General features: G+C 45.6%; 3 protein-coding genes across 5 annotated transcripts in view; 2 read left to right on the plus strand and 1 right to left on the minus strand.

The window, feature by feature from the left end:
* Positions 1-3,587, plus strand: part of noxred1 (NADP-dependent oxidoreductase domain containing 1) — a 73,366-nt gene extending 69,779 nt beyond the window's left edge. Inside the window, exon 6 of the mRNA XM_072567987.1 lies at positions 2,619-3,587. Coding sequence (XP_072424088.1) covers positions 2,619-2,784 — 166 coding nt within the window. The 3' untranslated portion in view covers positions 2,785-3,587. The remainder of the gene's footprint in view (positions 1-2,618) is intronic.
* On the minus strand, positions 3,477-22,417 carry LOC140476044 (sterile alpha motif domain-containing protein 15-like). 3 transcript variants are annotated; one of them, XM_072567990.1, is made up of 3 exons: positions 22,189-22,417; positions 10,667-10,765; positions 3,477-7,377 (listed from the first exon to the last, which is right to left on the minus strand). In XM_072567990.1, the coding sequence occupies exons 1-3, from the start codon at positions 22,240-22,242 to the stop codon at positions 7,204-7,206; spliced, it is 327 nt and encodes a 108-aa protein (XP_072424091.1). In that variant the 5' UTR covers positions 22,243-22,417; the 3' UTR covers positions 3,477-7,203. The 3 variants fall into 3 exon arrangements, with proteins under 3 accessions (XP_072424091.1, XP_072424089.1, XP_072424090.1); XM_072567988.1 differs by lacking the exon at positions 22,189-22,417 and adding an exon at positions 22,012-22,182; XM_072567989.1 differs by lacking the exon at positions 22,189-22,417 and adding an exon at positions 22,054-22,168.
* Positions 22,334-24,572, plus strand: part of tmed8 (transmembrane p24 trafficking protein 8) — a 30,944-nt gene continuing 28,705 nt past the window's right edge. Inside the window, exons 1-2 of the mRNA XM_072567829.1 lie at positions 22,334-22,361; positions 22,461-23,111. Of these exons, the coding sequence (XP_072423930.1) occupies positions 22,334-22,361; positions 22,461-23,111 (679 nt within the window). The remainder of the gene's footprint in view (positions 22,362-22,460; positions 23,112-24,572) is intronic.

The following is a 24,572-nucleotide window of genomic DNA, read 5'->3' on the forward strand; positions in this document are numbered from 1 at the left end:
AAATTGGCGAGCTGAAAGAACACAGAAGGTGGTGGTTGATGAGAAGTATTTATCCTGGAGTTCAGTTACTAGTGATGCGCCACAAGAATCTGTTTTGGGGCCACTGCTGTTGGTCATTTTTATAAATGACCTGGATGAGGGCTTAGAAGAGTGGGTTAGTAAATTTGTGGATGACACTAAGATTGGTGGAGTTGTGGACAGTGCCAAAGGATGTTGCAGGTTACAGAGAGACATAGATAAGCTGCAGAGCTGGGCTGAGAGGTGGCAAATGGAGTTTAATGTGGAAAAGTGTGAGGTGATTCACCTTGGAAGGAGCAATAGGAATGCAGAGTACTGGGCTAATGGTAAGATTCTTGGTAGTGTAGACGAGCAGAGAGACCTTTGTCCATGTACATAGATCCCTGAAAGTTGTCATCTGGGTTGATAGACTTGATAAGAAGGCATACGGTGTGTTAGCTTTTATTGGTAGAGGGATTGAGTTTTGGAGCCACGAGGTAATTTTGCAACTGTACAAAACCCTGGTGCAGCCGCACTTGGCGTATTGCGTACAGTTCTGGCTTCCACTATATAGGAAGGATGTGGAGCATTGGAAAGGCTGCAGAGAAGATTTACTAGGATGTTGCCTGGTATGGAGGGAAGGTCTTATGAGGAAACGCTGAGGGATGTGAGGCTGCTTTCATTAAAAAAGTTGAGAGGTGACTTAATAAAGACATAAAAGATGATCAGAGGATTAGATTGGGTGGACAGTGAGACCCTTTTTCCTCTGATGGTGATGACTAGCACAAGGGACTTTAAATTGAGGGGTGACAGATATAGGACAGAGGTCAAAGTTAGGTTATTTAAGACAGTAATAAGGGCATGGTATGCCCTGCCTGCAACAGTAATAGACTTGCCAACTTTAAGGGCATTTAAATGGTCATTGGATAAACATATGGATGAAAATGGAATAGTGTAAGTTAGATTGGTTTCACAGGTTGGCGCAACATCGAGGGCCAAAGGGCCTGTACTGTGTTGTAATGTTCGATGAAGGATCATTTTGTGGTGTGGTGGTAGTGTTCCGAGACCTGGGTTCAAGTCCCACCTACTCCAGGGCTATAACACCTCTGAACAGATTGATTAGAAAAATAGGTTAAATCTTAAAAAAAACAGACCCTGTCGGCAATTATGTTCTTGCCCATGTGCCCTTGGAGAAGGAGTCTGTGGGTGATTAGCAGTTTTTTTTAAAAAGTCAGATTTTCAGAGGTGGGAAAATCATTCAGTTCTATGTGATAACACTTCTGGGTTTAAAGATAATTTAAAAAGATCTTGGTCCTTGTGGCAGTGATACTGTACATGCCTCTGGGTCAGGAGGCCACGATTGAAGTCTCATCTGCTTCAGAGGTGTGTAATATCTCTGAACAATTAGAAACCAAATGGAAAAACGCAGACTCAGATGGTTTGCATTGCCTGTAATGGGCGGTGCATGTAAATTTCTAATTGGCTACTTGAAAGATTTACTGGTGGTAGTTGTTGGTTAAAAACCAACAAAAAAAATGTCAGTGTTTTAGTGATGGGAAAATGGTTCAGTTGTGTATAAGAGCACTTTGGATATGAAAAAATAAAAAAAAGGATACCCGGGATGGGTCTGCAAAACTGTCTGATCCAGGCTGGTTACACCCTGTGTAATAATTCTGTTTTGGTGTGCACCAATAAACTATGTTCCTTTCCAATCAAGCTTCCTGCATTGTTATAACCCCAACTCTATGAACTCTTGCCCATTAACGTTTGGTACAGCACCTGACAGAATGCTTTTTGTGTTGTTTGCAAAAATTCCAGATCAGCTGTGTTTGGTTAGACCTCTATACATTATGGAAAGACTGAGAAAATTGAAGTTCTTGGTTGTGAGAGTGTCAAGAGAAAAGGCCTGACAGTTCATGGGATTAGTACGGGAAAGAAGCAGTTAAGACAAACATTCAGTGGAATTGTTTTGTTAGCGATAGATTTTTTTTTCTGAATTTTGATTAACTGTAAATTGATCAGATTTGTCCAGTAGTAATTTCAGTTGGGATCACAACACGCTAATAGCTCATATCCTCCCTCACTGCACCCTGCCTAACTTTTTTTTAAAGTTCCTGTAATGTGGGCATCTATGGCAAGGCCAATATTTATTGTGCACCCTTAAGTGCCCTTGTACTCAGTAGCTTGCTTGGCCATTTCAGAGCGTATTTAAAAGTCAGCAATATTGCTTTTGGTCTGGAGTTACATGTAGGCCAGACCAGATAGGGATGGCAGATTTCCTTCCCTAAAGGACATTAGTGAGCCAAGTGTGTTTTTACAACACTTGACAGTAGTTTAACAGAGGAGAAAGTGAGGACTGCAGATGCTTGAGATCAGAAACAAAAAGTGTGGCGTTGGAAAAGCACAGCAGGTCAGGCAGCACCGAGGAACAGGAGAGTTGACGTTTCGAGGATAAGCTCTTCATCAAGAATGTGGGGGGTCCCAAGGGGGCTGAAAGATAAATGGGAGGGAGGTGGAGGTGGGGCTGGGGGGAAGGCACAATTAATGTGATATGTAAATGAAGGTGAGGTATGATGGTGATAGGTCTTTAAATTACTTTCTCTTTAAATATCTCTTCCCAGCCCATTCCCCTGGTTCAACCTGGCATCTGTGTCCATGAGAGACACCCCCCTTACAAAGTTCTTCTTGTTACATCCACGCATGCAACAAAACTTAAGCTTCATATACCGGATGTCTTTGCTAAGGAGGAAACAACTGCTTGAATTTAGTGATTGCTGTGGACACTGATCTGGTCTGAGGAGAAGTGGGCAGCAGCGAGGCGATTGAGCTACAAGTGCCACACAGCTCCATGTTCACATCATTGAGAGGAATTTATACATCAGAAAGACAATTCCAGAAGGCAATTAAATGACCAATCCTAAAGTACAAAAATCTCATTCGATACATCTGGACTTGTGACTTATTTTGCTGTATAGTAATCTGTCCAATTCTCTCTTGCTGCCAGAGATCCCCCTTCCCTGATCAGTCAATTTCTTATCTTGTCACATTGGGTCACAACCTGTCACTGCAGAGTCTTTGGCCACTCACTTAAGTTGGGGACTCTTTTGTGTAAAATGAAAGGTTAGTCATTGGGATTAAGTTCAAATTTTCCCTTTGATTTTAGGCATTTGCAAAGGCACACTTTAAGCGCCGCTAGCAAAGGTGTGTGCACCTGGGTGTTGTTGATGATTGGCTCACAAATTCGGAGTAAAAGTGGAGATAATTACTTTTGGAATTTTATTTCGAGTTGATCTCTGTCCATTCCCTATCCCCCCCACCGTCCCATCCCACTGTTTACTCAAGCTGTATCCCAGGAGCGAGCAAAGGCCTGGAGAACAGTGGAGCAGGGACTGACTGCTCCGGAGAAAGGGGACAATTCACAGCATTCTATTCAGTCTTCGATATCTCTGTTGAGTATCACCGAATTAAACAAATGCATACCAGATGTTCCAGCTTCTTTATTTTAATGAGATCAACAAGGACAGTGTTTCCATGTATTTCTTTCTGTTGTTCCAATCTAACTCACAATTAAAAAAAAGGTTTTTTTTGAAGTCTCGACCTTTGCTTTGACCATAAACATGAATCAGTGCCTGAATAGGAAGAGGTAGAATACATTTTTGTCCAGTTTATTTCATCACATTAGCCACCTATACAGAAGTAATTTACAAATGTTGGAGCACTTTGAAACTGTAGTCGCTTTGATAAGAAACTTGACAAAACAGCAGCAGAAATAATAACCAACGTATGACCCCTCAGTAACTCTGGCCAGGATACAAAAAGAACTCCCTTGCTCTTTTTCAAATAGTGTCAAGGGTTCTCACTCCACCAGAGAGGCGTTAACCTATCTTTTGAAAAACGTATTCCTTCATGGGATATGTGTGTCACAGCCTCATTTATTGCTCTTGAACTGACCACCTTACTTGACTATTTACGAGGGCAGGTGAAAGTGAGGACTGCAAATACTAGAGTCAAGACTGTAGTGCTAGAGAAGCACAGCAGGTCAGGCAAGATCCAAGGAGCAGGGGAAATCGACGTTTTGGACAAAAGCCCTTCATCAGGAATGAGGCTGTGAGCCCAGGGGGTTAGTGAGATAAATGGAGGGGGGAGGGGAGGTAGCTAAGAGTGCAATAGGTGAATGGAGGTGGTGGTAAAGGTGATAGGTTAGAGAGGAGGGTGGAGCGGATAGGTGGGAAGGAAAATGGACAGGTCATGAGAACGGTACTGAGTTGGAAGGTTGGAACTGGGATAAGGTAGGAGGAAGCAAAATGAGGAAACTGGTGAAATCCACATTGATGCCATGGAGTTAGAGGGTCCTGAGGCGGAAGATGAGGCATTCTTACTTCAGGCATCAGGTTGTTAGGGAGTGGTGATGGAGGAGGCCCAGGACCTGCATGAATGGGAGTTGAAGTGTTTGGCCATGGGGCAGTGGGGTTGATTGGTGCAAGTGAACCGGAGATATTCTCTGAAGCATTCTGCAAGTAGGTGTCCTGTCTCCCTAATGTAGAGGAGACAACATCAGGATCAATGGATACATTAAATGACATGTGTGGAAGTGCAGGTAAAACTTTAACGGATCTGGATGGAGGTGGGGTGGGGGAGGTGTGGCGCAGGTTTTGCAATTCCTGCAGTGGCAGGGGAAAGGTGCAAAGAAGGGAAGGGTGGGTTGGTGGGGGGTATGGACCTGATGAGAGAGTCGCAGAGTGAATGGTCTTTACAGAAAGTGGATAGGGGGTGCAGAGGAAAATATATCTCTGGTGGTGGGGTCTGTTTGTAGGTGGTGGAAATGGCAGAGGATGATGCAATGTATATGGCGTTGGTGGGGTGGAAGGTGAGGACTGGGGGGGGTTCTGTCCTTGTTGCGGTTGGAGGGGTGGGGTTCGAGGATGGAGGTGCGGGAAGTGGATGAGATGCGGGAAGTGGATGAGATGCAGGAAGGGCGTTGTTAACCACGTGGCAGGGGAAATTGCAGTCTTTAAAGAAGGAGGCCATCTGGTGTGTTCAGTGGTGGAACTGATTCTGTGGTGAAACTTCAGAGGGCAGTTAAGATTCAACTATGCTGTTTTGGGTCAGAAGTCACATGTGTGGCTCGTATTTCTGGAATGTGGCTTGATCCCTCAGCCTTTTGGCACAGAGGAAACGGTGGAACCCACCATAGTGATAGAGTTTGGGCTTGAGCATTTTGGGGGTGTCAGGGCTGATTTGCACCTACCAGTGTGAGGGCAGGATCGAGAAAGGGAGGGACCACTGGGGAAGGTGCAGTCTTCGAAGAGAAGCCTGGCTGACCTGTGGAGCAGCCCCCTCCACTGTCCCTGATCTTCAGCCAGTCTAAAAACTGCAGCAGGGCAGGAAATGGCCATTAATTGAGCTCTATGAGGCAAGTCAGGTCAGGGCTGAAGCCAAGCCTCCTTACATGGGACAGTAAAATTCGACCAAGGACAGAGAATGTACATCTTTCATGCCTTTGCTTCCTCATTAACTATTCATATCACAGTCAGAGTGGCGGTAGGAGGGTATTCCAGACTTTGGGGCTAGGTAGTCAAAGGTACAATCTATAAAGGTGCAGTGAAGATAATTGGGATGCCTAAAGAGTCAAACTAAAGAAGGCAGAGAAAGGATTGTGGAGTTGGGAGGTGTTTAGAGAGCTATGGAGGGATACAAAGCCATGGAGAGATTTGAAAATGAGGCTGAGAATTTTAAAATTGAGAAGTTGCCTACATAGGTTAATGACCACTGGGAAGATGGGTGCACAGAACTTGGTGAATACAGCCACCCAGGTTCTAGATTGCCTCAAGTGTCTGGAGGGTAGATGATGATGCCAAGTGACAGGAGCATTAGTCATGAAGTCCAGAGGCAACAAATGTATCGATAAAGATTGAGCAGTTCAGGCAGGATCAAAATCTGTTATTCACAAGATGTGGACATCTCTGGTTAATCCAGAAGTTAAGGGTCAACCACATTGTGAATCCGGAGTTACATGTAGGTAAATATCCTATCCTAGAGGACAGTAGTGCCATTTACAATAATCAACAGTGATTATGTGATTGCCATGAGGGTACCTTTTTATTCCAGGCTGGTTAATAAAATTGAATTCAAAGTTTACAATCCACTATGGTCAGATTAAAACCCATGTCCCAAAAACATTAGCACAGGCTTCAGGACAACAAGTCTGGTGGCACTACCATTATGGCCCTACCTCCCCACATCTGCCAGTGTTAGAGGTAAAAGTATAGGTAGTCTTAGCAATGGGGTGGCTTTGTAGTCAGAAAAGTATTCCAGGAAAGGGCAGCAAACAGTCTGGTTTGGCCTTAAATAGTGCCCAGAGATGGAATCATATTTAAGGATTCCATTTTCTGGCTACAATCAAAGACACCGGTTTCAGTTCTCCCATTTTGGAGAAAATTTCTGATCATGCAGACTGGACATTGGCTGAGCAATTTGATAAATCAGAGACAGTGGAAAGTTTGGGAGGCATGTGGAATTGTGGTGGGACCTGATCCTTATCTGCACCTCTTTCTGAATTTGGTTGAGTATAATTGCACTGACACTGCAAATCTCACCTCACTTTCATCTAACTATCATCAGTAACAATTATAACATTGACCTAAATTATTTGTTTTAGATCGCGAGTGGTAGTTTAGCTTGTAACATGTGCATGTACTGTAATTGATTTTACCATTGGAACTAGGTGGAGATACAATGGATATTCTACACAGCCTCTGAACAGACAATCTGCTATAACTGAGGTTAACTGTCAGAATGTTCCATTTGTATAAGAATCAGTTTTGCTGGTGTCAAACACTTTACATTTACTGAAAATACCTGGATATTTTCCAATTTAGAACCAGTGGATTTTGTGATTTATATGAAGTGTTCAGTGTAGCCCTATCACAGGATATGATGGAAGTAGAAATTCATAAATGTGGTGACAAGTGGCAAGAATCAGTAACCAGACCACTGACCAAAGAGACACACACAATGATATGGCAGCAAGAATACCGTAATACTGCATCTTGTGAAATACAGAAATCTGATAGCCAGACTGCCTGGAATCCCATTCTTGTTGGTCTCTCAATGCTTTGGGACCCCACTTTGAAAAGCCAGAGGTTTCTTTGAAATCTTTACAGCTAGCAAGGTCCTTCCCAATTTGCACTTGGAGTGCAGAGCGGTTCACTCATCCATCTCCTTCAGGAATTCTTCGAGTGTTAGTGCATCAGCTCTCCGGCCTGTTGGAGCTTTGCGCTCCAAGAATAGCCCCATGGGATCTCTGTGGGGTTTGGAAATACTCCGACTCCAGAGCGGCTCCTCGATGTCCAGCAGTTTCTGAATCTCATGGGAAATCACCTAAAAACAAACAGCATTATCCATTTATGTAGTGCCTTTAAAATACTAAAATGTTAGTCATTTAACAAGAGGGCAATTGCTGTCGCTGAATCAAAACCTTAGAGCTCCCCCACAAATAGCACTGCCCAGGACTGAAGTGGTTACAGAATGCAGTGCAATTAGGGATGGGCAGTAAATGCTGGTCAAGTCAGAAACACTCATATCCACAAGTGAAATCTTATCAGAAGACCAAAATTTGCAATTGAGCTACTTATGGAGATATTAAGATGGGTTAGTAAAAGCTTGATGTGCATCTTAAAAAAGAAGTGAGAAAGTCAGAGAGATTTCAGAGAGAATTCCTTGCTACGGAATGCAGTGGAGGCCGTTAAACATTGAGGCAAAAGTGAGGACTGCAGATGCTGGAAATCAGAGTCTAGATTAGAGTGGTGCTGGAAAAGCACAACAGGTCAGGCAGCATCCGAGGAGCAGGAAAATTAACATTTCAGGCAAAAGCCCTTCATCAGGAATAAAGGCAGAGAGCCTCCGGGTGGAGAGAAAAATGGGAGGGGTGGGGGGGGGGGGTTGGGCTGGGGAGAAGGTAGCAAAGCATACAATAGATGGATGGGGGTAGGGATGGAGGTGATAGGTCAGATAGGAAGATGGAGTGGATAGGTGGGGAAGAAGATTGGCAGGTAGGACAGGTCATGGGGACAGTGCTGAGATGGAAGGTTGGAACTGGGAGGGGGAAATGAGGAAACTGGTGAAGTCCACATTGATGCCCTGGGGTTGGAGGGTCCTGAGGCGGAAGTTGAGGAGTTCTTCCTCCAGGCATCGGGTGGTGAGGGAGTGGCAGTGGAGGAGGCCCAGGACCTGCATGTCCTTGGCAGAGCGGGAGGGGGAGTTGAAATGTTGGGCCACAGGGCGGTGGGGTTGATTGGTGTGAGTGTCCCGGAGATGTTCCCTAAAGTGTTCTGCTAGGAGGTGTCCAGTCTCCCCAATGTAGAGGAGACCGCATCGGGAGCAATGGATACAATAAATGATATTGGTGGATGTGCAGGTAAAACTTTGATGGATGTGGAAGGCTCCTTTGGGGCCTTGGATGGAGGTGAGGGAGGTGGTGTGGGCGCAGGTTTTGCAATTCCTGCGGTAGCAGGGGAGGGTGGGTTGTGGACCTGAGCAGGTAGTCACGGAGGGAACGGTCTTTGCAGAAAGGGGTGGGGAGAGAAATATATCTCTGGTGGTGGGGTCCGTTTGGAGGTGGCTGAAATGTTGGTGGATGATGCGGTTTATGCAAAAGTTGGTAGGGTAGAAGGTGAGGACCAGGGGATTCTGAACTTGTTACGGTTGGAGGGGTGGGGTTTGAGGGCAGAGATCCATACACATCATTTACTGCATCCGCTGCACCCGATGTGGCCTCCTATACACTGGGGAGACAGGCCGCCTACTTGTGGAATGTTTCAGAGAACACCTCTGGGACACCCGCACCAACTAAACCAACTGCCCCGTGGCTGAACACTAACTCCCCCTCCCACTCTGCCAAGGACATGCAGGTCCTTGGCCTCCTCCCAAATTCTCTTGTTGAGGACAGAGATGCAGGATGTGGATGAGATACGTTGGAGGGCTACTGGGAGAGTGGAGTTGAAATGCCCATCAGCCATGATTAAATGGTGGAGTGGACTTGATGGGCTGAATGGCCTTACTTCCACTCCTATGTCTTATGGTCTTAGTTAGGGGGGGAATTCTGGATCTGAAGATGTGGTTAGCAATGGTGAAGTGATTAAAATCCGGGATCCATAAGGAATCAGAACTGCAGAGGAGCAGATCAGATTAGATTAGTATAGATTACTTACAGTGTGGAAACAGGCTCTTCGGCCCAATAAGCCTACACCGCCCCACCGAAGCACAACCCACCCATACCCCTACATTTACCCCTTACCTAACACTACGGGCAATTTAGCATGGCCAATTCACCCCACTTGCACGTCTTTGGACTGTGGGAGGAAACCGGAGGAAACCCACACAGACACGGGGAGAATGTGCAAACTCCACACAGTCAGTCACCTGAGGTGATATATCAGTAAATTTTATAAGTGTATTCTGCTGCCCCTCCTCAGGCTTACAGCTATTTCAATGCAAATAAAAAGAGAAGTCTTATCGTCATACAGCACAGAAATGGACTCTTCAATCCAACTAGTCCATGCAAACTACGTTCCCAAACTAAACTAGTCCTATCTGCTTTTGTTTGGTCCATATTCCTCCAAATCTTTCGTCTTCAGTCTTATCCAAATGTCTTTGAAACATTGTAACTGTACTTGCATTCACCACATCCTCTAGCAGTTCATTCCACACACAAACCACTCTCTGTGTAAAAACGTTTCCCCTCATGTTCTTTTTAAAATTTTTCTCCTCTCACCTTAAAAAATGCCCCCTAGTTTTGAACTCCTCCACTTCATGGAAAAGACCTTTGCTACTCACCTTCTCTGTGTCACTCATAATTTCATGAACCTCTATAAAGGTCAACCCTCAATCTCTTACACTCCAGTGAAAAAACTCCCAGCCTGTCCAGCATATTAATATAACTCAAACCCTCCATTCCCAGGAAAACCCTGGCAAATCTTTTCTGAACCCTCTCCATTTTAATAATTTGCACCCATATAGCAGTTTTCATAACCACCAGAGATCTCACAGTGGTTTTCATCCAATTCAATGCATTCACAATGTAGTCGTTGTTGTAATGTGGGTAATTCGACAGTCAAATTGCCTACAGCAAGCTTCCAGAATCAGCACCATGATAATGACCAGATCATTTATTTTAGTGATACTGATCAAGGGACAATTCCCCTGCTCCTCTTCAAAACAGTGCCACAGAATCTTACGTATCCACCTGTGCAATGGGATGGGGCTTCATGTTAGCATATTGATTGCACTTATCACATTTTCATATAAATTTTCATGTAAATTTCTATATAAATGTTAGGAGAATTAGTGAGGGTGCTACAGCACCACTAATGGCCAGAGAATGCAACCCAGTGTGACCAATTGACATTGACAGGTTCCAAAATAGCCCAGCTGGTGTTACTATACCTATGTTAACACATTTTCTCTGAACTTTCTGCTTAGTCCTGTCACCCTCAGATTTGTTAACAGTTGATGGGAACAAATAGTAAAATTTCTAATAAAAATATGGATGTGGAAGCTTCTATCAAGAATATAAGCATAAGTACATAGCATCTGACTATTCATATCTCAGTCAGATGGCATCTGATTAAAAGATGGCACCAACAGGAGGTGCCTCAAACTAGGCACTGACCTTCATATGTTCAAAGTCTGTGATTCCTATACGAGGCAAGGTGGAACAGTTGACGAAAATAAGTTTCCTGCCAGTGATTCTGTTTGATATAAAACAGTCCTGGAAGAAAAAACAGAAAAACATGACCCAAGAGTTGCTATCGAATGGAAGTAGGCAGTGAGGATGGGTGACACTTGGTCTCTGGGCGCATTTCAGTAGCAGCTGAAAAATTATATGGTTGACAATTAGAACCGGGGGGAGTCAAATAGCCTGAGTTTTGAGAAATTGTTGTTGGAGCAGAGAGCATCAGAACCTTCAATTTATTATTAAATGTATCTGATGTTGTAAGGATTAGCTAAATTAAAGGGCTAAGACATGACAGGAGAGATCTAAATCGTAGACTGCTCCTCTTGCTCGAGGTGGGAGGCCAGGCACATTGCTAATGCTGGACACCTACATGTGTGCAAGAAGCGTCTCCAGCAGCAGCTCCTGGATGCCCGGGCTTTAGAGCTGGAGCAGCGTCTCGGCACACTGTGGAGCATTTTCGAGGGAGCAAATGTCGTGGATAACATGTATAGGCAGGTGGTCACACTGCAGACTCCATCGGTTGGAAGGGAAAGGATGACCGCTGAGCAGCGCAGGAGGGCTATTCTCCTGTGGCTATTCCCCTGCAAAACAGAAATACCATTTTGGATACTGGTGAGGGGAATGGTGTCTCAAGGGATACCAGCAGCAACCAAATTCATAGTATCATGGTTATCTCTGCTACAGAGGGATGGAGAAATAGGAATAGGAATGCTATGGTTATAGGGGATCCAATCATAAGGGGAACAGATAGGTGTTTCTAATGCTGCAGACCATGGATGGCTAGCACGAGGGGACATAGCTTTAAATTGAGGGGTGATAGATATAGGACAGATGCCTGAGGTAGTTTCTTTACTCAGAGAGTAGTAAGGGTGTGGAACATCCTGCCTGCAACAGTAGTAGACTCACCAACTTTAAAGGGCATTTAAATGGTCATTGGATAGACGTATGGATGATGGGCTTCAGATTGGTTTCACAGTCAACACAACATCGAGGGCCAAAGAGCCTGCACTGCACTGTAATGTTCTATGTTCTAAACAAGAGTCTATGATGGTGTGTTGCCTCCCTGGTGCTCGGGTCCTGGATGTCTTTGAGCGGTTGCAGACGTTCTGGATGGGGAAAGTGAACAGCCAGTGGTCGCATTACATGTTGGTACTAACCACACAGGTAAAGAAAGGGATGAGGTCCTAAAAGCAGGACAATGAGAACCAGGAAAAAAGTTGAAATGTAGGACCTCAAAAGGTAGTTATCTCAGGATTACTACCAGTGCCTTGAGCTAGTCAGAGTAGAAACAACAGGATATATAGGCTGAACAGGTGGCTGAAAAAGATGGTGTGCGAGGGAGGGTTCAGATCTGTGGAGCAGTGGGACCGGTTCTGGGGGATGTGGGACTTGTAAAAACTGAAAGGGTTACATTTAGACAGGACTGAGATTGAGGGGGAGAGTTTAAACTAGTGTAGCAGGGGGATGGGAACCAGAAGAGTAGGGCAGAAGATACAAAAATTGAGGGAGAGGTAGAAACCAAGGCAAACATGATTAAGAACAGTCAGAGAAACACTGCTGAAAAGAGCAGGGGAGATGGTCTAAAATACGTGTGTTTCAATGCAAGAAGTATAATAAGCAAGGTAGATGAACTGAGAGGTTTGGTTAGTAATTGGAACTATGATACTATTGCAATTACGGAGACTTGGCTGAAAGAGAGACAGAACTGGCAGCTCAATGTTCCAGGATTTAGACGTTTCAGGGGACTTGCATTACTGGCAAAGGAGTATCTCACAGCCATACTGAGGGAGGATACATGAGAGGACTCATGCAGCAAGGCAACATGGGTAAAACTCAGGAATAGGAAAGGTGAAATCAGAATGCTGGGGGTATACTGCAGGCCTCCCAGCAGTCAGCAGGAGATAGAGGAGAGAATATGTAGACAGATTTTGGAAAGATGTAGAATCAGCAGTGTTGTTGTGATGGGTGATTTTAATTTGCCCTGTATTGCCTGAGATTTACTTTGTGCCAGGGGCTTGGATGGGGCAGAATTTGTAAGGATCACTCAGGAGGATTTCTTCATACAGTATGTAAACAGTCCAACCAGGGAAGAGGTTATACTGGACCTGGTTTTGGGAAGTTTCAATAGGGAGCATTTAGGGAGTAGTGACCATAATATCGTGAGTTTTAAGATACTCACGAATGAAAGGGGTTAACAGCAGTCCTCAGGTGAAGGTGCTAAATTGGGGGAAAGCAAACTACAACAATATTAGACAGGAACTGGAGAATTTTGATTAGAGGCAGCTGTTTCAGGGTAAATCCACATCATATATGTGGGAGTAGGTCAAGCGGGCATTCATAAGAGTTCAGGAGCAGCACGTTCCTGCAATAATGAAGGCTAGGTAATGGCAAGTTATGTGAATCTTGGATGGCTAGGGATGCTATGACCTTGGTTAAAAAGAAAATGGAAGCAAACATAAGGTCGAGCAAGGTGGGAACTGACAAAGCCCTTGAAGTGTATATGGAAAGTAGGAAAGAACTTAAACAAAGAATTAGAAGGACTAAAAGGGGTAATGAAAAGTCATTAGCAAACAGGATTAAGGAGAATCCCAAGGCTTTTTATGTATAAAAAGCCCACTCAAGGACGAAGGAGGGAATCTATGTGTGGAGCAAGAAGAGATAAATGAGATGAATAGACAATAGACAATAGACAATAGATGCAGGAGTAGGCCATTCTGCCCTTCGAGCCTGCACCGCCATTCAATATGATCATGGCTGATCATTCCTAATTAGTATCCTGTTCCAGCCTTATCTCCATACCCCTTGACTCCACTATCTTTAAGAGCTCTATCCAATTCTTTCTTAAAAGAATCCAGAGACTGGGCCTCCACTGCCCTCTGGGGCAGAGCATTCCACACAGCCACCACTCTCTGTGTGAAGTAGTTTCTCCTCATCTCTGTCCTAAATGGTCTACCCCGTATTTTTAAGTTGTGTCCTCTGGTTCGGCACTCCCCCATCAACGGAAATATGTTCCCTCCTGCCAGAGTGTCCAGTCCTTTCATAAGCCTATACGTTTCAATCAGATCCCCTCTCAGTCTTCTAAACTCAAGGGATTGTTGAAGTTCTCAGCCAAGTTGCTATTAAAAAGGAAGAGGTGTTGTGCATCTTAAAAAACATGTTAAGATAGATAAGTCCCTAGGTCCTAATGGGATCTATCCCCAAAGATTAAGGGAGGCAAGAGAACAAATTGCTGAACATTGACAGAAATCTTTCTATCTTCTTGGCCATAGGTGATGTCCCAGAGGACTGGAGAATAACTAATATTGTCCCATTGTTTTATAAAGGTAACAGGGATAACCCTGGAAATCACAGGCCAGTGAGTCTCACGTCAGTGGTTGGGAACTTATTTAAAAAGACTCTCACGGACAAGATCTACACACATTTAGTCGGTCTTATTCACGATAGACAGCATGGTTTTGTGCAAGGTGGGAGGTTATGCCTCAATAACTTGATCAGGCTTTTTGGGGAGGAGACAAAGATGACCGATGAGGAAAAAGCGGTTGATGTGCTCTACATGGACTTCAGTAAAGCCTTTGACAAGGTCCCTCATGGCAGACTGATACAAAAGAGGAAGTCACATCGTATCAGGATCAAGCTGACATGATGGATACAGATATGGCTTTGTCTCAGGAGACAGAGGATAGTGGTGGAAGGATGCTTTTCAGAATGGAGGGATGTGACTACTGGTGTTCCACAGTGATTAGTGCTGGGACCTCTGCTGTTTGTGGGCTATATACATGTTTTAGAGGAAAATGTAGCTGGTCTAATTAGCAAGTTGAAGACTATACAAAGATTGGTGAAGTTGCGAATAGTGAGGAGGATTATAAGGATACAAAAAATAGATCAGTTGGAGGCAAAGGCAGAAAAATGGCAGATAAAGTTTAATCCATACAAATGTGAGGTGATGCATTTTGGAGAATCAAGTATGGTGGAAATTAAAGTGAATGGGATAACCTTTAGGAGTATTGATATGCAGAGGGATCTGGTGTGCAGGTAGCAGCGCAGGTAGTAATAGGTGGTAAAAAAAGGCCTTTGGCATGCTTGCCTCCATTGGAAGGGGCATTGAGTAGAAGGGTAAGCAAGTTATGCTGCAGCTTTATAGAACTTTAGTTACTCTACACTTGGAATACTGCATCCAGTTCTGGTCACCACACTACCAGAAGGATGTGGATGCTTTGCAGAGGGTACAGAGAAGGTTTACCAGGATGTTGCCTGGTATGGGGGATTTTAGCCATGAAGAAAGGTTTGATAGACTGGGTTTGTTTTATAGAGTCATAGTTTTCACTGGAATGCCGCAGGTTGAGGGGCAACATGATATGCCATGGATGCCAAACAGGTGGATGAGGGTAAATGGTTGATGTGGTGTATATGGATTTCAAGTAAGGCATTTGATAAGGTTCCCCATGGTAGGCTATTGCAGAAGATATGGAGATATGAGAGTGAGGGTGATTTAACAGTTTGTATCAGAAATTGGCGAGCTGAAAGAAGGAGAGGGTGACGGTTGATGGGAAGTGTTCATCCTGGAGTTCAGTTACAGGTGGTGTGCCACAAGGATCTGTTCTGGGGACACTGCAGTTTATCATTTTTATAAATAACGTGGATGAGTGCACAGAAGGATGGGTTAGTAAATTTGCGGATGACACTAAGGTTGGTGGAGTTGCGGACAGTGCCAAAGGATGTTGCAGGTTACAGAGGGACATAGATAAGCTGCAGAGCTGGGCTAAGAGGTGGCAAATGGAGTTTAATGTGGAAAAGTGTGAGGTGATTCACTTTGGAAGGACTAACAGGAATACAGAATACTGGGCTAACGGTAAAATTCTTGATGGTGTGGATGAGCAGAGAGATCTCGATGTCCATGTACATAAATCCCTGAAAGTTGCCACCCAGGTTGATAGGACTGTTAAGAAGGCGTGCAGTGTGTTAGCTTTTATTGGAAGAGGGATTGAGCTTCGGTGCCATGAGGTCATGTTGCAGCTGTACAAAACTCTGGTGCGGCCGCATTTGGAGTATTGCGTACAGTTCTGGTCACTGCAATCTAGGAAGGATTTAGAAGCTTTGGAAAGGGTTCAGAGGAGACTTACCAGGATGTTGCCTGGTAAGGTCTTAGGAGGAAAGGCTGAAGAGCTTGAGGCTGATTTCATTAGAGAGAAGGTTGACAGGTGACTTAATAGAGACATATAAGATGATCAGAGGATTCGACAGGGTGGACAGTGAGAGCCTTTTCCCCTGGATGGTGATTCTAGCATGAGGGGGCACAGCTTTAAATTGAGGGGTGGTAGATATAGGACAGAGGTCAGAGGTAGTTTCTTTACTCAGAGAGTAGTAGGGGAGTGGAATGCCCTGCCTACAACAGTAGTAGACTCACTAACTTTAAGGGCAATTAAATGGTCATTGGGTAGGCATATGGAGGAGAATGGAATAGTGTAGATTAGATGGGCTTCAGATTGGACTCACAGGTTGGCTCAACATCAATGGCTGAATAGCCTGTACTGCACTGTAATGTTACATGTTCCATGTAATGTGGTGAAGGGCAGTGGGAAGCCAGAGGATGGGAAATCTCCAAAGACCAACAGGGGACAACAAAGAAAAAAGTAAGGAGGGAGAAGATTAAATATGAGAGTAAGCTTGCCAGTTTTATTAGGAAAGGTTGCAAAAGTCTCTTTAGATATATAAAGGGCTAAAAGGGACATTGGGCATAATGCTAGAGAAATAGTAATGGGAAACAAGGAAATGGCTGAGGAACTGAATAAGTATTTTGCATCAGTCTTCACAGTGGGAATCACGAGTAACATCCAAGGTTGGGGGCAGAGATGTGTATGGTGGCCATCAGCAAGGAGATGGTGCTAGAAAAACTGAAGGGTCCAAAAGTAGATAAATCGCCTGAACCAGATGGGCTACACCCTCGTGTTCAGATGAAGATAGGTGAAGAGATAGTGGAGGCATTTGTAGTGATCTTTCAGGTATCACTGGAGTCAGGGAGGGTCCCAGAAGACTGGAAAATCACGAATGTAACCCCCCCATTTAAGAAGGGAGCAAGGGGAAAGATGGGAAATTATAGGCAGAATAGGCTTCAGTTGTTGGTAAGATTTTGGAGTTCATTGTGAAGGATGAGATTTCTGATTGCTTGGAAGTGCATGGTAAAATAAGGCAAAGTCAGCATGTTTTCATCAAGGGGAGGTCATGCCTGACAAATCTGTTAGAATTCTTTGAGGAGGTGACGAGCAAGTTAGACCAAGGAGAGACAATGGGCGTTATCCATTGGCCAGAAGGCCTTTGATAAGGTGCTGCACAGGAGGCTGCTGAGTACAATAAGTGCCATAGTGTTAGTGACAAGGTACTAACATGGATAGAAGATTGTATGTCTGGCAGAAGGTAGACGGTTGAGATAAAAGGGTCCTTGTCAGGATGGAAGCCAGTGAGTAGTGGTATTTCAGAAGGGTCAGTGTTAGGACCACAACTTCTCACTTTATACATTAACGATCTGGATGAAGGAACTGAGGGCATTCTGGCTAAGTGTGCAGATGGTACAAAGATAGGTGGAGGGGCAGGTGGGGAGGCTGCAGAAAGATTTATACAGATGAGGAAAGTGGACAAAGAAGTGACAGATGAAATACAACATGGGAAAGTGTGAGGCCAAGCACTTTAGTAGGAAGAATAGAGACATGAACTATTTTCAGAAAGTTCAGAAATCTGAAGTGCAACGGGACTTAGGAGTCCTTGTCCAGGTTTCTCATAAGGTAAACTTGCAAGTTTAGTCGGTAGTTAGGAAGGCAAATATAATGTTGTCATTCATCGAGACAATTAGAACATAAAAGCAGGGATGTACTTCTGAGGCTTTATAAGTTTCTGGTCAGACCACATACAGTCATAGAGATGTACAGCATGGAAACAGACCCTTCAGTCCAACCCATCCATGCCAACCAGATATCCCAATCCAATCTAGTCCCACCTGCCAGCACCCGGCCAATATCCCTCCAAACCCTTCCTATTCAAAGTTTGGGAGAAGATTTGTAGGTTGGGTGCTCGTTGTTGTGGTGCTGTTCGCCGCTATAACCACTATAAATGCCAGAGGAAACATCACAGAAGCGCTTCACAGGAGGCTCCCAAGCACTGAGGATGTCACCTAGACAGGGGACGAAACGTTTGCCACACAAATTCCCAGCTCGGCGAACAGTACCACAACAACCCTTCCTATTCATATACCCACCTAAATGCCTCTTAAATGTTGCAATTGTATCAGCCTCCACCACATCCATACACGTACCACCCTCTGCGTGAAAACGTTGCCCCTTAGGTCTCTTTTATATTTTTCCCCTCTCACCCTAAACCTATGCCCTCTAGTTCTGGACTCCCCAACCCCAGGGAAAAGACTTGGTCTATTTATCCTATCCATGCCCCTCATAATTTTGTAAACCTCTAAAAGGTCACCCCTCAGCCTCCTACGCTCCAGAGAAAACAGCCCCAGCCTGTTCAGCCTCTCCCTGTAGCTCAGATCCTCCAACCCTGGCAACATTCTTGTAAATCTTTTCTGAACCCTTTCAAGTTTCACAACATCTTTCCGATAGGAAGGAGACCAGAATTGCATGCAATATTCCAACAGTGGCCTAACCAATGTCCTGTACAGCTGCAACATGACCTCCCAACTCCTGTACTCAATACTCTGACCAATAAAGGAAAGCATTCCAAACACCTTCTTCACTATCCTATCTACCTGCGACTCCACTTTCAAGGAGCTATGAACCTGCACTCCAAGGTCTCTTTGTTCAGCAACACTCCCTAGGACCTTACCATGAAGTGTATAAGTCCTGCTAAGATTTGCTTTCCCAAAATGCAGCACCTCGCATTTTTCTGAATTAAACTCCATCTGCCACTTCTCAGCCCATCTGGTCCAGATCCTGTTATAATCTGAGGTAACCCACTTTGCTGTCCACTACACCTCCAATTTTGGTGTCATCTGCAAACTTACTAACTGTACCTCTTATGCTCGCATCCAAATCATTTATGTAAACCACAAAAAGTAAAGGGCCCAGCACTGATCCTTGTGGCACTCCACTGGTCACAGGCCTCCAGTCTGAAAAACAACCCTCCACCACTACCCTCTGTCTTCTACCTTTGAGCCAGTTCTGTACCCAAATGGCTAGTTCTCCCTGTATTCCATGAGATCTAATCTTGCTAATCAGTCTCCCATGGGGAAACTTGTTTCAACGCCTTACTGAAGTCCATATAGATCACATCTACTGCTCTGCCCTCATCAATCTTCTTTGTTACTTCTTCAAAAAAACTCAATGAAGTTTGTGAGATATGATTTCCCACGCACAAAGTCATGTTGACTATCCCGAATCAGTCCTTGCCTTTCCAAATACATGTACATCCGGTCCCTCAGGATTCCCTCCAACACAGAAGGCTGTGGAGGCCAGGTCATTGAGTATATTTAAAACAGAGATAGGTAAGTTTTTGATTGCCAAGGGGATCAACGATTACAGGGAGAAAGCGATGACTGAATGGCAGAGCAGACTCCATGGGCTGAATGGCCTAATTTTTGCTCCTGTGTCTTATGGTCCAGTTGATGTACATTTCCTGTGATAGAAACAGTAAGACAAACAGGACCAAAGTGCTGTGAATGGTGGAGGTAGAAATTAACATTAGAAAGAAAAGGTTTGCTAAAGACAGGTGCAAGGCAGAAAATACAAGTGAGAAACAACAGGAATACCAAAGTTTTGGAAGGAGGATGGAAGCAAATAAAGAGGAAGGATGCGAGCCTGAGAGGGGTGACTATTCCTGGCATGGGGGGCCTGCAGGTTAAGGCCTCCCTGTACATGGATGACATCGCCGTTTTCTACTCGGATCCGCTGTCTGTGCACAGACTCATGTGCATATGTGACGAGTTCGAACGGGCCTTGGGGGCCAAGGTATATCGAGGCAAGAGCGAGGCCATGCTCTTCGGGAACTGGGCCGACCAATCCTCAGTCCCCTTCACTGTCAGGACCGACCACTTGAAGGTGCTGGGTATTTGATTCGGGGGCAGGGGGGTGGCTGGGGCGTGCGCCACGTCTTGGGAGGAGTGTATCAGCAAAGTGAGGCAGAAACTGGGCAGATGGAAGCTACAGTTGCTCTCTATCGCGGGAAAAAAACCTGGTGTGAGGCACTGTCATTGCTGTTATACTTGGCACAGGTCTGGCCTATTCCCAGAACCTGTGCTGCTGCAGTCACCCTGGCCACCTTCCAATTTATATGGAGATCAAAGATGGATTGTGTCCGAAGGGACTCGATGTATAAAGATCTGGGCAACGGGGGAAAAAATGCACCCAATGTCACCCTCACCCTGATGGCCATATGTGTGGCTGCATCATGATGTGCGTGGATCCCTGGTACGCAAACACCAAGTGTCACTATGTACTGAGGTTTTACCTGTCCTCAGTGTTGCAAAGGATGGACCTGGACATATGATTGATAAATGTACAGACCTGTATGTACAAATGATAAATTCTGACCTCTGTATGCAAATGTTTATGCATGTATGGCATGGCCAACTGTACAGACCATCAAAATATTTTATGATGAAAGTATATTTTTGAAATAAAAAAAAAGAACGATGAAAAAAAAACTACCAGCTAACATAAATGGAAATCCCAAAATTGTCTATAAGTATACAAATAGTAAAACAGTTGTTGAAGGAGAAGTAAGGCTGATTAGAGACCAAAAAGGTATTTACACATGGAGGCAGGGGTCATGGCTGAGGTTTTAAATGAATACTTTGCCTTTACAAAAGAAACGTATGCTGCCAAGCATGGCAACCGAGGAAGAAACTCTGTCACTAAAAGGGATCAAAATTAATAAGGAAGAATAAAACAAAGAACTGCAGATGCTGGAGATCTGAAACGAAACCAGAAATTGCTGGAGACATTCTGCCAGTCTGGCAGCATCTGTGGGTGTGGGAAGAAAGCAGTGGTACCATTTCGAATCTGGTAGCTCTCCAAAGTCAATGGTGAGAAGCGAGTGAGGAGGAAGCTGGGAGACATTGGTTCAGTCACCAAAGCCCAGAAGAGGGTTGCACAGGTCCTGTGGTCAACAAGAGGAAGAGCATCCAACAGAAGGCACTGGTAAGAAGCAACAGAAGAGAATTCTAGGAGAAGTTGGCAGTCATTACAACTGCTCGTAACAGTTTTAACTTGATCAGCAATCGGGAATCAGAACCAGAGAGGCCGAAGACAACAATCAAAGTGTATAAAAACTTGAATGCAGGACAGTTTGTGCCTATTTTGAGTAGTAGCCCTACCTTGACACTAAATTGGTGAAAGGCTAAGTAGTACAATATTAGGCAGGAACTGGGGAATGTAGATTGGGGTGGCTGTTTGAGGGTAAAACCACATCTGGCATGTGGGAATCTTTTAAAGCAGCAGTTGATTAGACCAGCATGTTCCTGTGAAAATGAAGGATAACGATGGCAAGATTTGGGAATCTTGGATTATAAGAGAAATTGAGAGCTTAGTCAGAAAGAAAAAGGAAGGAGGCACACATAAGATTTAGGAAACAAAAGACAGACAGAACCCTAAAAAATATAAAGATAGCAGGAAAGAATTTAAACAAGGAGTTAGGAAGGCTAAAAGGGGCCATGGAATATCCTTAGCAAACAAGGTGAAGGAAAATCCCAAGGCATTTTATATGTATAGAAGGAGTAAAAAGGATAGTTAGGGAAAGGGTAGGTCCAATCATGAACAAAGGAGGGAATTTATGAGATGGAGCTGGAGGAAGTGAGTGAGGTCCTTAATGAATACTTTGCATTGGCATTCACCAAGGAGGACATGGTGGATGATGAGTCTCAGGAGGGCTATATTGATATGCCTGGGTATGTCGATTATAAAACAGGAGGTGGTGTTGGATGCTCTGAAAGGCGTTAAAGTAGACAAATCCCCAGGACCCAATGGGATCTACCCGAGAACGCTGAGGAAATTGCTGGGGCCTTGAATAAGATCTTTGTATCCTCTTTAGTTACAGGAGAGGTCCCAGAGGACTGGAGAATGGCCAACGTTGTCCCTTTGTTTAAGGTGGGGAACAGGGATAATCCAGGAAATCACAGGCTGGGTGAGCTTTATATCAGTGCGAGGGAAATTATTGAAGAAGATTCTTCGGGTCAAGATTTACTCACACTTGGATAAATATGGGCAGCAATAGGCTTTGTGTGGGGAAGGCCATGTCTCACTAACTGCATTGTGTGTGTGTAGGTGTCCCCTGGCCCTCACCTTGTACTGGGGGAAGCCTAGTTTCTGGATCCAGTTGCCCACCTCCTTCTCGTGCCAGCGCTGACTACGGGGCACCACCAAGGGGTGACAGCCGCAGCGACATTCCCCAGAGCACGGGTACCTGGCCATCCGGGCTCAGCACCGCCGACTAGGCCCCGTCACTACGGCAACCGTTACCTGGAAACCAAGCAGTACGTCACGGCTGCAAACGGTAGCCCCGTTCACCTCCATCCGAGACCGCGTTCCACATAACCCGGGAAACCTGGCTCCAGCTTCAAATATTTATTTTTATTTGTTCTTCTGCGCGCCGGGAAATAGCCATATGGATTTTGAATCGGGTTTCCCTTTCGGTTTTTTCCGTCTACGCATCGGGAATGTCCGGCTCCCGACGACAATGGGGCGGGGCATCACTTCCCCTTCCGGTGTCGGACAACGGCTACATCCGTGAGAGGGCGGGGCCGTAGCACGGCCCCTCGGTTACTTCCGTCAGTACTCGGCTCCACCCGCGAGGAGGCGGGTCCTCGGCGACCTCCGGCGGTATTCGGCTACACCCGCGAGGAGGCGGGTCCTCGGCGACCTCCGGCGGTACTCGGCTCCACCCGCGAGGAGGCGGGTCCTCGGCGACCTCCGGCGGTACTCGGCTACACCCGCGAGGAGGCGGGTCCTCGGCGACCTCCGGCGGTACTCGGCTCCACCCGCGAGGAGGCGGGTCCTCGGTGACCTCCGGCGGTACTCGGCTCCACCCGCGAGGAGGCGGGTCCTCGGCGACCTCCGGCGGTACTCGGCTCCACCCGCGAGGAGGCGGGTCCTCGGCGACCTCCGGCGGTACTCGGCTATTTCCGCCCCTCCTCGGCTCGGCGGCTGGATGATGGCGAGTGGAGCGGCTGCTGGACGCTGTCCTGTTGAGGCGGAGCCGATGTCGGAGGAGGAGGGAGCGGGAGAAGAGGTTGAGCGGCATTCGGAGGGAGGGAAGACACCGAGTCGAAGCGAGATGAAGATGGGGATGAACCTAGGGGTGCCAGGGACCGACAAGCAGCCGCAGGAGCAAGAGGAGGAGAAGGAGCAGCGGCCGCGGCGTCGGGGCCGGGTCTCGGTACCAGGTAAGGGCCCCATTACCCCCCACCCCGGGCGGAATCCTGACCCCCCCCCCCCAACCCCCGGGCGGAATCCTGACCCCCCCCCCCCCCAACCCCCGGGCGGAATCCTGACCCCCCCCCCCCAACCCCCGGGCGGAATCCTGACCCCCATCCCAGTTTCTCCCCATCCCCATTTCCCCCCATCCCCGAAACCCATTCCCCATCCTCATCCCCCACCCCATTATCATCCCTGAACCCCATGCCTGTACCCACCCCCATCCCCATCCCACCTTGTATATTTTGCAGCACCAGAGACGTTTTGCAAAGACTAGAAACCCACCCATAGTCTGTGCCTTTGCATTGATATCAACATTCATGTCTTTATCCTGTCCTCTGAAATGGCTGAATTTATTTGAAAAAATTGAGACTGAATCTATCTCTGAAAATCTACATTTTCTTTAAATCAGTAATTTGAAGAGTTTCTGAGAGCAATGATCCCACTTCCACTTTGTGAAAGGTCAGACTTGTTTTTAATTCAGGTTTGAACTAAGAGTGTAGAACATCTGAATAAATCTTGGCAGATTTTTATCTTGATTGTGGTGTAGCCTCTTGAAATCTGACAAGGAAGTGTTTGTCTTTATGAAACAGTTTTCAGGCTAGATGGCATCTTTTACTAATGCTGGCTTTCTGCAGGTTTTATGGTGAATTAGTAGAAGGTGTGGTTAGAATTTGGAAGGCACTACCTGACAGAGTGGTGGAGCTAGGTTCGACAGATGCTTTCAAAAGATTATTGTTCAAAGAAACAATATTTACAGAGCTGTGCTGAAAATACTGTGAGACAAGGCACTAACAGTTGCCATTCTGATGGCAACGTCTGAGGAGTTTGTTCGCCAGAGGCAAATGTGCAATTGCTCTGTGTACAGTATATCTCGAGCAATCTGTATTTGCCCACCATCATAATTCCAGGTGAATGACTGACGTTCAACATAGAATCTAAACATCACCGGAAATGAGAGAGCTTCAGTTATGTGGGCTAAACAAAACTGGAGACATTGGTGTTGTCCTTGGAGTGGTGAAAATTAAATGATAGAAGTGTTCTCAAGAGAGAGAGATTCCTTCTCAAAGTGGACATGGAAAGGTTGTTTGCTGTCTTGGGTCAGTCCAGAACTACAGGGCACTGTTTTAAAATTAGGGGGTCACCTTTTTAGGGAAGAAAGTGAGGACTGCAGATGCTGGAGATCAGAGCTGAAAATGTGTTGCTGGAAAAGCGCAGCAGGTCAGACAGCATCCAAGGAACAGGAGAATTGACGTTCCTGAAGAAGGGCTTGTGCCCGAAACATCGATTCTCCGGTAACCTTTTTAGGGCAGAGAAGAGAAATGTTTTTTCTCTGATCTGAGGGTGGTGTGACTTTGGAAATCTCTGCCTCAGAAGGCGGAGGAAATGGGGTCATTAATTGTCTTTAGGGTGGAGGTAGATTATTGTTA

The sequence above is a fragment of the Chiloscyllium punctatum genome, chromosome 4 (assembly GCF_047496795.1).
Source record: "Chiloscyllium punctatum isolate Juve2018m chromosome 4, sChiPun1.3, whole genome shotgun sequence".
NCBI classification, from domain to species: domain Eukaryota; kingdom Metazoa; phylum Chordata; class Chondrichthyes; order Orectolobiformes; family Hemiscylliidae; genus Chiloscyllium; species Chiloscyllium punctatum.

Coding starts and splice junctions, on each gene's coding strand:
- LOC140476044 (XM_072567988.1), bottom strand. CDS start 22,140: ATGGCCAGGTACCCGTGCTCTGGGGAATGTCGCTGCGGCTGTCACCCC. Junction 10,766..22,011: donor TAGGCTTCCCCCAGTACAAG/GTGAGGGCCAGG, acceptor TTTTTCTTCCAG/GACTGTTTTATATCAAACAG. Junction 7,378..10,666: donor CAGACTTTGAACATATGAAG/GTCAGTGCCTAG, acceptor GTTTGTTTTTAG/GTGATTTCCCATGAGATTCA.